This window comes from Kogia breviceps, chromosome 12, assembly GCF_026419965.1.
Source record: "Kogia breviceps isolate mKogBre1 chromosome 12, mKogBre1 haplotype 1, whole genome shotgun sequence".
Taxonomy (NCBI): Eukaryota; Metazoa; Chordata; class Mammalia; order Artiodactyla; family Physeteridae; genus Kogia; species Kogia breviceps.
The window spans coordinates 25,026,058-25,040,477 of NC_081321.1; the positions used below are offsets into that span (position 1 = coordinate 25,026,058).

Here is a 14,420-nt window from a genome sequence, read left to right on the forward strand (position 1 = left end):
TTTTTACAATGATTTTTTTTTTTATATTTTGTGTTTAGCCATTTGTATAACTGTTTTGTTATTCATTCCATGGTTATAGGGGCCTAAAATATGACAGGTATTAGGGACCCATAGGCAAACACTGCAGTAAAGGTTCATTATATTCAGATGGAAAAGGAAATTTAATACATATAAAAAGTGTAAAAGGTAAATAAATTACTAATTTCAAGTAATGTTTAGTGCTATTCTTTTTTTTTTTTTTTTTTTTTTTTCGGTATGCGGGCCTCTCACTGTTGTGGCCTCTCCCGTTGCGGAGCACAGGCTCCGGACGCGCAGGCCTAGCAGCCATGGCTCACGGGCTTAGTTGCTCTGCGGTGTGTGGGATCTTCCCGGACCAGGGCACGAACCCGTGTCCCCTGCATCGGCAGGCGGATTCTCAACCACTGCACCACCAGGGAAGCCCAGTGCTATTCTTTCAACAGTTGTTTTCTGAGTATCTACTCTATGCAGGAAATCATACAGGATGATGGGAGACTGAAGGGCGGGGGTTGGGGAGCTGTCTTATATTAGCTGTTCAGAGAAGGCCTCTCTGAGGCGATGACATTTGAACTGAGACCTAAATGACAAATAGAAGCAGAAGAGTTTCCTAACTTGGGTCCTGGGAGTCTGTGGATAGAATTCAGGAGGGCTGTAACCTTGGAGGGAAAAATAATCACATCTCCATTTTCTCTAAACTCAGACTAAAAATATAGCATTTTCTCCCATTTGAATGTAGGCCACAAACTTCAGTAGCATTAGCAGCACCTGTTACTTTGTGATCAGTATTTTCATATCACATCGAAGTTCTTACAGGATCTTGAAATATCATCATTTCTTTGAAATGATGGTATTTCTTAGATCTGCCACTAGATCTGAGTATACATTCTGCTAATAAAGAAGCACATGTATTACTGTATCCGTTACATGTTACTGTGTAGCAAATCACCCCAAATTTAAGGGCTTAAAATAGTACCCCATGATTCTATGGGTCAACTATTTGAGCTCTACTCAGCTGGGCAGTTCTTACAAACTAACATGCGGTCACTCATGTGGCAGCCATCATCTGGCAGCTCAACTGAGCCAAAGAGTTCAAGATGTTTCACTCCCCTGCCTGGCAGCTGGTGCTCACTATGGGCTGGGCCATGTGCTCCAGCAGGCTAGCCTGGGCTTCTTCACATGGTGGCAGTGTTCCAAGAGAGAAAGAACAAGAGCTACAAGGCCTCTTATTTACTTGGCTGTGCCATGTCTTAGTTGTGGCACGTGGGATCTTTCAGTTGCAGCATGCAGGATCTACTTCCCTGACCAGGGATCAAACCCAGGCCCCCTGCATTGGGAGTGCGGAGTCTTAACCATTGGACCACCAGGGAAGTCCCTACAAGGGCTTCCTAAAGGAAGGCCTTTAGCCTTCCAAGCTAAAGCTTCCACTGCATTTTGTGGGTCAAAGCAAGTCAGAGAGGCCAGTTCAGGGTTGACTTCAGACTCCACCACGTGTGGCCACAGGGAAATGTGATTAATTGGGGGCCACTACCATAATAACCTACCTGATTATCATATCATAATTTTGTAAAATATTATATTAACTTAATTTGAGCATAATCAGTGTCCTTTGTAATCTTGTCTTTTACACTGTAAGGGAGGAAAATTTCCTTCGACCCTCTTGGGTTCTGTGACTGGGATAAAGAATTAAACTGACATAAAACAGATTAATAAGAAAAAAGCATACAAATTTAATTTTTTTACAAGTACATGGGAGTCTTCAAAAGGAAAATGAAGACCAGAAGTCATTAGGCCCCAAAGCTTGTATACCCTTTTACACAAAGAAGGATAAATTGTGGGTATGTGACAAGACAAAGGAGTGTGGGCTAGGGGCAGTGTATCATGGAACAGTAATGGGGGAAACTAATGGCAGATCATTTTAGTAGATGTGTCTGTACAGGTCCATTTCATCATCGATTCCGTCTCTGGTGATAAGAACATTCTCTTCCCGGTATATAGGAAGGGCACTTTTCTCGGGAAATTTCATGTCCTGCTTTTAGGTAGAAAGGGGGAGGGCAGAGAGCCCTTCCTGCATCTGCTGTTTTCAAGTGCTTTCAGCTCAAAATAATCAACATACCAAAGTGGCATATGTTGGCATGGGAGGTTCTGAACTCTTTCAGTGCCCTTTAAAATATCATTCTGAGAAGAGCTCCATCAGCTTCACCACGTTGTCAGAGAGGGTCACGGCGCAGATGAGGCTAAGAATCCTTGATCTGGAGACAGGGAGCCTGGGAGGGGGAGTGAAAAAGCCTGAAGGCAGGAATGAGCGGCCAAGTCCAATGGGGTGGGGGTCAGAAGGAAGCTTCTGTGGCTGAAGCCACGTGACTGAGGCCAGAGTGTCTGGACCAAGCCAGGATTAGACCACGTGGCTTAGTTGGAAACTTGCAGAGGGACCCCCAGAGTTTGGAAAGTTGGTATTGTATGCATACTAATCTATAACTTTCTTTTCTATTTCATAATAATGTATTGTGGCTCTCTTTGCATTTTAGTGTATAAAGCTCCTCCTCATTCCTTTCTTCTCATTCTTTTAAATAATTTTATAATGCTTCACTAAAGGACGCATAATAATTTACTTCATTGTTCCCCCATTAGCAAACATTTAGACTGTTTCCAGTTCTTTGTGTAAATATACATGAATTTATTTTTCTTTCTTATTTACCTCTAAGAAAATATGCTTAAGAATGATTTTTAGTTGTAGAATTGCTGGGTCATGTGTATGTGCTTTTAAAGTTTGACAGATATCATTAAATTCTTACTCAAAAAAAGGTGGTACCGATTTACACTCCATGAGATGTTTTTATTATTATTTTTAACTACCAAGACTTTATCTACACTTCATAAAATCTAGAATAAGAAAGTTTTGTATTTAATTTACTGTTTATTCTCTTGTTTCAGAGCAACGAGATGGTGGAGCTACAAAGAATACGGATGAAGGATGAGATCCGAGAATACAAATTCCGAGAGGCCCGCCTCCTTCAGGACTATACTGAACTAGAAGAGGAAAACATCACGCTGCAGAAACTGGTGTCCACATTAAAGCAGAACCAGGTGAGGTTTAAGAAGATTTTTGGTTACACTCCAGATGGATCTACACCTTCTGACCATTAAGGTTAAAACTTCTCTTTATTTATCAGAAAAGAAACTGTCAAACTTTGCCTCAATCTCCCAACATTAATTCTGTGATGAAATTTCCCAACCCTCCTATTTTAGCTAAATTTAAAAGGCAAACCTAGAAGTAGTATAATTACCAAAAAGCTTTATTGGATAAGAAAAATCTTACTTTATACTTTAGCCGTATGTTAATGCATTTCTGGAGTAAGTTAAATGTATTGTAATCAGTTTAACCGGCTGACTTCTCATTAAAGCCTGGGTTTGTAAGCTTGTGTAATACAAGCTTAAGGTTTCCCTGCAATCTCTATCAATCTCTCTCTCTGTAAACTGCTTTCAAATCATACAGGGAAGGGGATTATGAAATATAAATCAGTACGAACTCCATTATAAGAGAAAAAAAAGACCTTATTTCTTTATTCTGCTGTAAGCTGACTAAAAGGATTGCATGTGCACATTTAAATAATTTTGTGGGTAATGAGACTTAGGCAGCTTAATTGATGAATTTTCCTCCAGTTTGCATTGTGGTTTGTTACAGTTATTAGTAATAGCATTCCTGAATCTGTACTTTCGGTAGGATTTATTTATGAATAAAATTCACAGGTAGTTAAGCAAAGGTGGACAGGATTTCAAGGTCTTTTCAAAGGTGGTTCCTCAACCACAACCCTGTTCTGGTCTCAACGCTGTTATAACCTCTCAGATCAGGTCATCAAACTGTGCCAGGCACTGTGCCAGGCTACAGAGGTGCCAGAATCCAGAGGGTGCGATTCTTGCCCTCCGTCAACTTAGAGGGCAGCCCAGTTGTATGCTTCAGCTTCTCTCCCTTCCCAAGTTGGTATCTCCTTCCAGAACTGTTTCAGTCAGCCCTTCGTATCTATGGGCTCTGTGTTTGTAGTCTCAACCAACCACAGACTGAAAATATTCTTTTTTTTTTTTTTTGAAAATATTCTTAAAAAAGAAAAGAAATTCCAGAAAATTCCAAAAACCAAAACTTGAATTTGCCTCACACTGGCAGAGACATAGCATTTACATTGTATTAGGTATTATAAGTAATCTAGAGGTGATTTAAAGATGAGCCAGTGTGCGTGGTTATATGCAAATGCTATGACCACTTTATCTAAGGGTTTTGAGCATCCACAGATTTTGGTGTCTGCGGGGGGCTCCTGGAACCAATACCCCACAGAGACTGAGGGAGGACTGTGTGGTTTTGATAGATATAAGGATGAAAAGGGGAAAGGAAAAATCCAGAAGAAAATCGACACGATTGAAATTTTATTTCTGCTCATTGCCACTTTTATTTCTGATCATTGCAAAATGTCTACTAAGGAGTGCAGGGGGTGGTTCCAGACCATTAAAAAAGGGTTATCTGGATATCCCATGTGTTTTTATCTCATTCCTTCCCCTCTAAGCACTGAATCACTGTGTGTGCTAAGCAGTACCATGAGACCCCAGGTCTTGATTTGTCTGGGGACAATGAGCTCACAGTGGGGAAAATTAGAAGATTTTTAACAAATATATGTTTCTTAGAAATAAGAAGCATATTTTTTGTTGTTTAGTTTTTTTGGTCGTTGGTGAAGAATGTATAAGACTTGAAGCAAGTTTATGTGATGTGCAAATATTTAAAGTGGTCATTTCTCCCGATTCCTACAGGTCCTCATTGCCCTGTGCACAGGCAGAGGGGTGTGGAGAGCATCCATCTACACTGTAGGGTTTCCCGTCACTGCATGTGGTAGACTACTTTACTCGGGAGGTTAATTTAGGCCAGTATTAAGTATTCTTGAAAGACTGCCAAGGTATCCTGTGAGTATTCATTAGCCCAGATGCCATTTCTGTGGGAATTTGTACTACTAGTCTGGCTGATTACTATTTACAGTTTACCCATACCCTCCCCACCAGTAATTGAAACATGGAAATCAAATGCTTAACTCAGAAGTTTGAAAACACAAACAAAAATGTATACATCTTTTAAATTTTATTTTCTAGATGTAACATGGTAATTTTCCCAATTAAGTGTCTAATTAATTAATTTGAAATTATTTTCCTTACAAAGGGCCATTCTGGTTTATTTCCTAACAAATGGGTACACTGTAGTGTCACAGGTCTCTCCCAATTAAGGAAATGCTGGGGTTTGTTTTTTGTTTTTTTCTTACTATTGGCCTTTATTTACAGGATTTAGCATATATCATAAACTCTTTCTAATTAATGAAGTATTAAATATAATACTTTACGTATAAATACCACAGCTTTTTTTTTTCAAAGACATGATGATGGCTGGCTTTCAGTCTCAAAATTGGTCTGAATGTTACTTTGTACTGAAGCTTCCTATACAAAGTATACTCTTCCATCCTGGTTTGAGGTTTCTCTAAATAGGAAAGCTACTAGAATTGTAAACTGTTTAGTTCAAAGAACTAGAAGATGCTCTTCTTCTGAAGTTCCATGTTCCTGTTAAATGTTGATCATTTTCTAAATAATTGGATAAATAGCACTTCTTACTCCATATGTTAGTTTGTTTCCATCTCTCTTCACTACAATACAAACACCTAAAACAGGGGCTGGCCCATTGTAGGCATTAAGTATTAATAAATACTTGTTGAAATAACGAATACACTTTTTTTCTTTATCTTACATCCACACTTCAACTTAGAGGAAACTAAAATTTAAGATTATTATAATTAACCATACCAATTTTTATTTGTGATCCTACACCAAAGAGGTGACTCTGAACACTTTAGCCACAGTCCTCTGTGTGCTGATTTGGTTGTGTCTAAAGTTAGACCCAACCTTATAAATATGTTTTATACCTTTATACTTTTCAAACCAAAATATCTGAAAGAAGTGCAGTAAGCAGCAGTAGCCATAAAAAAGTGTCAAGTCAACTGTCAGTTCCCCAAGAGAACATCAGAAAAATCTGTTGATGAAACAAAGTTGTTTGTTAGACCTCTTGCAGTAAGATAACAGCTCAACAGAGCCTTAGTAGTATCTCAAAACAGGATGTCAACAGGAAGGATATTCATAGGATTTGAGGATCTGGACTGGTAGGTCTCACATGGTGGGAAAGTGGTTGGGATAGACAGAGTTTATGACATAGCTTTGAGTTGGGAGGTACAATAAAGTGAGGGTATTGATTCAAGTCTTGAGGAAGCTGTTTTAGTTGAGTCTTATCTTCCAGGAGCAAGTTTTTCCCTTAAGCAGCTAAGTTTTTTATGCCTAGTCCCAGTATCAGTTAACATAGAGGCAGGACCCAGTACTGCTTAACATAGGACAGGAAATCATGCTCAAGTTTTAGGGATGTGATGGCAGTAGAAAGAAATAATAAATTTCATGTCCCTAATATCTCACATATTGAGCTAAAGCACTCAATATTTGTTATCTAAGCATTGAGAACCCTAGTTTTCAATTAATAATACAATCATTTTTATTATGAAGACTATTTCCTCTAGGGATATATTTCTATTATTATTACTTGATATATTTCTATCAAGTAATAATATCATAAGAGATATTAAAGATATTATTTCCTGGGATCAATTCAGTTTGATTTCATTTAACCAGTATTTCAGGGGTAGCTTTCTATGAGGCCATGTCATTTTTAAGTACAAAAAAACGTGGTCACTGGCTCAAAGAGCTCATGGTGCCAATAGGGAAGGCAGCTAATAAACTCAGCCATCCATGTAATTGAAGACTAAAGCTATGTGTTAGGTTTGGCAATATGGGTCCAAATTAAGACCTTTAGAGTTCTAAATAAAACCCAAATGGAAAACAGCAAGAAAAAAAAAAAAAAAAGATCTTGGGCCTCGCTGGTGGCGCAGTGGTTGAGAGTCCGCCTGCCGATGCAGGGGACACGAGTTCGTGCCCCGGTCCGGGAAGATCCCACGTGCCGCGCAGCGGCTGGGCCCGTGAGCCATGGCCGCTGAGCCTGCACTCCGCAACGGGAGAGGCCACAGCAGTGAGAGGCCCGCGTACCGCAAAAAAAAAAGATCTTTAGAGTTACTAAACTCTGAAAATATTATGGTACTTATTTCCAACCCACATTAAAAATAGAATTACTAAGCTTTGAAGTTGGTATAATGAATCGCAACAAAGTACTGATTTTTCTTATGGTGACCACTTTGATGCTTTCTTTAACATATAAAATACCAATTTTTAAGTGCCTTCTCATTCTATTTCTTGGTGCCTCCACTTTGCTGGGGCTCTAATCATATGACAAAGCCTTGCAATGATGGTACAAGAAAGGAGTGACCCGTTTGCCTGAGTGGGTCAACAAAGGCTTCAATTAGGATCAGAGTCTTGACTTGGGTCTTGAACGATGAGTAAGAGTTTTCCAGATGACCGTCTTTGCCTAGGCAGAGAAACATGAAACAGCTGGGTGAATAGGAACCACATTAGAGACATTGGAATGAGTGAAGCAGCCCAGCTAGAAAGAGATCAAGTCCCTAAACAGTTTATTATTAGTATCTAATATCATAATTGATGTTATATTTTTTTCTATTTTATTTTTTCATTCACAATAGTTTATTCAGCAAATGCTTATTAAGAGCAGAATTTTGTTGAAACACTACGAAGGAATACTGAAGCACTGTGAGGGACACCTTGAGGTGTCCTTGAGGTGAGGTGACCTCACCTTGCACCTCACCTTGAGGTGAGGGTGCATTAAAAGTATTTCCTCTAAGTAGTTGTGGAGAATATTTATTAAAGATATTTATTAAAAGGTGGCATGTGGTAAGAGCCATGGAAAAGGCCCCAAAGAAAGCATTTGGGCTCAGAGCGGAGTTCTCTTTCACCTATAGACTTTAACAACCAAGAGTGTTTGAACAGGCTCTTATTTGGTTGTAATTGAAAAGAGTAATATATTGATAACAATATATATGTATTATTTTTCTTAAAATCACCTTTATTCCCACCACTAAAGAGCAACTGTTATTCACATTTTGTTAAATTTCCATTGGATCTCTTGTATTCCAGTCGTAATACATTATCCTTTTTCACTCAGTTGTATTTATTTCCTATATCATTACAAACCTATTGTTGACATTGTTTTGATAACTAAGATTATATCATATTCTTAAGAAATTATTTGTTCAAGGGATTATGGCTATGCTTTTTAAAAAGATTATCTCTTAGAGATAGATCCTAAAGTATGTGATATCTAGGGGTTAAAATAATCCAACTAGGGGAGTGAATGGAAATATAGATGAAAGAAGAGTAGACAGGAGTTGATGACTGTTGAAGCTGAGTGGTGGGCTTCTGCGGGTTCACTGAACTCTTCTTGCTACTTGGGTATTTTTACATTACCCACAATAAAAGTTTTTTAAAAAAGAAAAACATCTCATCATGTGATGGTAAAAATATGTGGTAGATTTAGATTGTTCTCAATTCTTTACTCTCTCCCTCTGCCATGTAACCTGGCAGTGCCCTAGAAAGGGCAGAGTAAATTGGCCAGCTCCATTGACCTTGGTCTTAGTCATGTGACTCTCTGACCATTGGAATGTAAGCGGACATACTACCTTGGTTTGACTAATCCCCTTACCTTCATGCCCCAGGAAGCGTGACCCTTCAAGTTTGGTACTAAAACAAGACATGTGCAGCTGACCTGAACACAGTCTGAAGCCTGAAGCCAAGTCTGTCCAACTGGCAGCCTGAAGCAGAGCTGCTGGTTTTGGCACACAATCACCTGGTTATGTGGGGATCTTTCTTGCAGCTTTGCTTGTGTAAGAGAGCTTCCACCAGTTTCCAGTTGGTTTTCTGTAAGAATTGTTCCACATGTAGATGTATTTGATGTGTTTGTGGTGGGAGGTGAGTTCCATGTCCTCCTACTCCACCATCTTGATCCACTTGCATGTATTTTTTTGTTTTGGGGTAATTGGTACTGTTATTCCAGATTCTATCCTTAAGCACATGAAGTTTTTCTTTGCTTTCTCATCTTACTCTCAAACATATTTTATTGAGATTATATTCTTATTGTGATCACTTAACTAACTTAGTCCTGAGTATAAAAATTTCCTCTTTATTAATAATTACATAAAACAAAGTAATAGTGATGATTAAAATCTTTTCTTGGATTGTGAATATTCTGATAAACTATTACAAAAAATATTCTTGATTTATTAAGCAAACAGTGCCCCCTTTTGACCACTGGACTCTGTAAAAGAAATCCTGAGAGAGGTACCTTTTTCATCTCTGCTAGGAATTGAATTTATATGTATGGATATCTAAAGAAACCATCCTGTGTTACCTTAATGGTGTATATACCGCGTGCTTTTCAGATTTATTTTGTAGCGTTTTAATTTTTAAATGTTAGGTCCACTAGAGTGTTTAATGGCAGTTTTGTTAGACCCAAATTTTAGTTTTATGAATCTTCTTTATCGTATCTAATTCAGGTTGAATACGAAGGCTTAAAGCATGAGATTAAGCGATTTGAGGAGGAGACGGTGCTGCTAAACAGCCAACTGGAAGATGCCATCCGGTTGAAAGAAATTGCTGAGCGCCAACTGGAAGAAGCCCTTGAGACCTTAAAAAATGAAAGGGAGCAAAAGAACAGCCTGCGGAAGGAGCTCTCCCAGTACATCACCCTCAACGATAACCACATCAGCATTTCAGTTGAGGGACTCAAGTTTGCAGAGGATGGAAGTGAACCCAACAATGATGACAAAATGAACGGGCATATCCACGGGCCCCTTGTGAAACTGAACGGAGACTATCGGACTCCCACTCTAAGGAAAGGAGAGTCTCTACACCCTGTTTCTGACTTATTCAGTGAGCTGAACATCTCAGAAATACAGAAATTGAAGCAGCAACTTATGCAGGTAAGAACTTTGTTCAGGGCTGTTAGAGTGAATATTTTGTAAGTTACGTGTAGTGTGTTGTGGGATTTCTTACTGTCACATTTTAGTTCCAGATTATTTTTTAAAATATTCTTTAACTAGCAACTTTGAAAGTACAATAGTTTAGAAAGACACAAAAGAGGTGTTGAAATCTCTCATTTGCATTGCTTTACGAAATTTATTTTAGATAAATTAGATAGCAGTCGAGTGTGAAGGGAGAAAATACAGCATCTTGATGCATTTATCACAAAAGAATTCAAAAGCTTTTTACACAAGAGAAATGACAGAAAATGAAGTCTTCTATCACAAGCAACTCTATGTATAGCTTCAAGATGAATGGTTATACTTCACAGCAATATTTTAAGCTCTAAAAGACATGAAGGACATGACATGGGGAGGGGGAAGGGTAAGATGGGACAAAGTGAGAGAGTGGCATGGACATATACACAATACCAAATAGATAGCTAGTGGGAAGCAGCCGCATAGCACAGGGAGATCAGCTCGGTGCTCTGTGTCCACCTAGAGGGGTGGGATAGGGAGGGTGGGAGGGAGACGCAAGAGGGAGGAGATATGGGGATGTATGTATATGTATAGCTGATTAACTTTGTTATACAGCAGAAACTAACACCATTGTAAAGCAATTATAGTTCAGTAAAGATGTTAAAAAAAATAAAATAAATTAATAAATGACATGAAGGACTTTCTATATGCAAACTAGCAGGATATCATATAATTATGATCATATGATTAAAAATTACAGAACAGGTATAAATCTGAAACCAAGGATTTCTTCTTCCTACATGAGCTAGGCCTTAAATTTTTAGCATCTTCAAATCAAATGTCTTGGGAGAGTCCCGCAAGCTTATCTCACTGTGAAATGGCTTTCTAATGTAGTCTTGCTTACCGACCATACATTACCCAGCGATGATGGAAATGTTGTCTGAGGAGCAACGTCGCCACCACCATCGTCACCTGTGGGCTGCTGAGGGACAGACTGTTGGGCTCCCCACAGATCTACTGAGCCAGGCATCTGCTTCAACAAGCTAGTTAGGTGACAAGTTTGAGGTTTGCTCTTCAGTCTGTTATCCCACCAAGGTCCTTTGCCTAAAGCTGATAATTAAAGGCCTTAAGACTCTGGCAATCACTTTTTTAAAATAGCAAACAGGGCTTATAATTTTCTTTTTTCTATTTATTTATTTATTTATCTATCGATTTATTTATTTACTTATGGCTGCGTTGGGTCTTCATTGCTGCACGTGGGCTTTCTCTAGTTGCGGCGAGTGGGGGCTACTCTTCCTTGCGGTGCACGGGCTTCTCATTGCAGTGGCTTCTCTTGTTGTGGGGCGTGGGTTCTAGGTGCACGGGCTTCAGTAATTGTGGCGCGTGAGCTCAGTAGTTGTGGCACATGGGCTTAGTTGCTCTGCTGCGTGTGAGATCTTCCCAGACCAGGGCTTGAACCCGTGTCCCTGCACTGGCAGGTAGATTCTTAACCACCGCACCACCAGGGAAGTCCCAGGGCTTATAATTTTCTGCCTCTGCAGAAATGATGACTGAAAATGTAATTAGCAGAAGTAAATAAGACAAGAGAACCCATAAAATTAATATATTATTAGGCTTATTTTTAATATTATATCAAAAGTTAACATACTCTTTAACTTTTTTAAAAAAATATTTGTTTATTTTTGGCTGTGTTGGGTCTTCGTTGCTATGCGTGGGCTTTCTCTAGTTGCAGTGAGCAGGGACTACTTTTCATGGAGGTGCATGGGCTTCTCATTGCGGTGGCTTCTCTTGTTGCAGAGCATGGGCTCTAGGCACGCAGGCTTCAGTAGTTGTGGTGCATGAGCTTAGTTGCTCCGCGGCATGTGGGATCTTCCGGGCCCAGGGATTGAACCCATGTCCCCTGCGTTGGCAGGCGGATTCTTAACCCCTGCACCACAAGGGAAGTTCACCCTTTAACTTTTAACTTTACCTGCCCAGTGCTTTTGGCTGCTGAAAGAGAATTAGTGAGAATTCATTTTCTCAGTGTTCAATTTGAATCAAGGTAAGAGGGTATGGCCACTGGAAGAAAATTAATTTCATGTAGATTTACCTAACTGCAAAGTGCAGTTGTGTAGGTAATACTTTTCCATGTCTTTTTGCTCAGTTTATACTAATACAACCAGGTGGATAGAAAACACATTTCTTGTGAAAAATATTTTATGTGACATATATTTATTTACAAGAACGTATGCCCTCAAACTAAATAGAATTAATGTAAAATTTTTCTTAAACTATCATGTTGGTTTCTTTAGGATAAAAAGTTAGTGGGTTCAAGCTTTTGTTTTTTCTTTTTATTTTGGTGGCAGTGTAGAGTATATGAGGAAGAGGGGGTTTTATGTGTAAACAGCTCAATAGTTTTCAACCAGGTCAACTATTGGTTGAAAGCTCAGAGCTGTTCTCAGTTTTAATACTAAATGTAATCTGAGCTGGGGAATACAAAAGTCCAAAAGAGAGTAGTTTAATCAAAAGAATGGTGGAGAACAGGTTCTCAGCAAGAGTCGTTCTCAATGGGAACCACCTTGCAGAGTTTGGAGTGGGATAGTTCCTCATTGTCTGAGTCTGTCTGATGAGTTACACGAGGTTTAGCATCTCTGGTCCCAACCCATTAAATGCATATTACATCTCCTCATAGATGTGATGACCAAAAATGCCCCACACATTTCAAATGTCCCAAGGGTCAACCTCTAGTCGAGAATCATTCTTAGAGGGACAGCACTTTACTCTCCCATAAAATGGGGATACATTGTACCTTCTTCAAAGTGTCATGAAGGTTTTTGAGTTAATGTACACAGAGTGCTTAGAACAAAGCCAAGCACATGACAAATGCCCAATAATTATGAACTATTATCATTATTTCAACTCCACAGTGCCTTTAATTTGTTAAGCACTCCATTTATTTAGCTATTATTAATATAATTGTTATTATTGGATGATTAGCTCAAGGATCGTCATCTCAGATGGGAGTAATGTGGTTGCTGGAAAGTTTCAGGGTGTGAGACAGTCTGAAAAGGGATATTCATTCAGCAAAAAGCTAGAGTGAGAAAAACTTGGCTGGATAAACCTTCCCTCAATATATGAGAAAACTGTACCTTTGAATCTTTCATTAGCACTTAATTAATGCTGACAGTTTATAAAGATGTAGAGGGACACAGGAAGGGCCTTATGTCCCAAAGTTTGCTCTTAATTTAGTTGTGAAAAACAGGCTCCACACAGGAAGGGCTTAGCAGTGTCCAGTCTCACACTCGGAACACTAACTACTAATTTTGTTGTAGGCAATGTAACCACCTCTTTTCTTGTAATCAGCATTTTTTGTAATATATCTCATTCAAACTGTTGAACACAAGTATAGCAGAATGTATCTTCTCATGCATAATTTCTTTATAATCTGAGTCTTTCCTTAGCTATGTGTCCCCTTGTGTTTAGTTCATATAAATAAATTATAAAAACATTACAGGAGGGCTTCCATAGTGGCACAGTGGTTCAGAATCCACCTGCCAATGCAGGGGACACGGGTTCGAGCCCTGGTCCGGGAAGATCCCACATGCCGCAGAGCAACTAAGCCCATGCACAAGTACTCAGCCTGCACTCTAGAGCTCGTATGCCACAACTACTGAGCCCGCGTGCCACAACTACTGAAGCCCACGTGCCTAGAGCCCGTGCTCTGCCACAAGAGAAGCCACCGCAATGAGAAGCCCGTGCACTGCAACAAAGAGTAGCTCCCACTCGCCACAACTAGAGAAAGCCTGCGCACAGCAACAAAGACCCAATACAGCCAAAAATAAATAATTTTTTTTTTTTAATTACAGGATACATTGCCTAGAAGTTACTGCAGTTGGTGTTGATGTGAATGAGCCTTGAAAATAATACGGCAGTTCTAATAAACAACACTTACGCACACCTTGCAGCACATACCATGTCAGTACCATTGTTCTGTACCTTCTGAGGGAGCAATAAAATGCACTTCCACTGACTGTCTGGAACACTTGGGGCCAGATGTATTTTGAAATTAAATACTCAGAATATAGAAAGTGTAGGCATGGAGAAAATTTCTCCTCTTCCCTTCTAGGCTCTTTGGCTGGCCTAATAATTAAATTGAAGACAGATTAACAAGAGAAAAACAAATTTTTTTTTTTTTTTTTTTTTTTTTTTTTGCGGTACACGGGCCTCTCTCTGTTGTGGCCTCTCCCGTTGCGGAGCACAGGCTCCGGACGCGCAGGCTCAGCGGCCATGGCTCACGGGCCTAGTGGCTCCGCGGCATGTGGGATCCTCCCGGACCGGGGCACGAACCCGCGTCCCCTGCATCGGCAGGCGGATTCTCAACCACTGCGCCACCAGGGAAGCCCTGAGAAAAATTTAATTTCATATGTAGAAGGGCAGAGGCACGAATGTAACACCCTA

At 39.6% G+C, this 14,420-nt stretch overlaps 1 protein-coding gene across 6 annotated transcripts in view; it reads left to right on the top strand.

Moving 5' to 3' along the window:
- Positions 1-14,420, top strand: part of BICD1 (BICD cargo adaptor 1) — a 199,502-nt gene that overhangs the window by 135,249 nt on the left and 49,833 nt on the right. For all 6 annotated transcript variants that reach the window (XM_059080854.2, XM_059080855.2, XM_067009050.1 and 3 more), the window contains exons 3-4: positions 2,950-3,102; positions 9,540-9,965. In XM_059080854.2, coding sequence (XP_058936837.1) covers positions 2,950-3,102; positions 9,540-9,965 — 579 coding nt within the window. The remainder of the gene's footprint in view (positions 1-2,949; positions 3,103-9,539; positions 9,966-14,420) is intronic.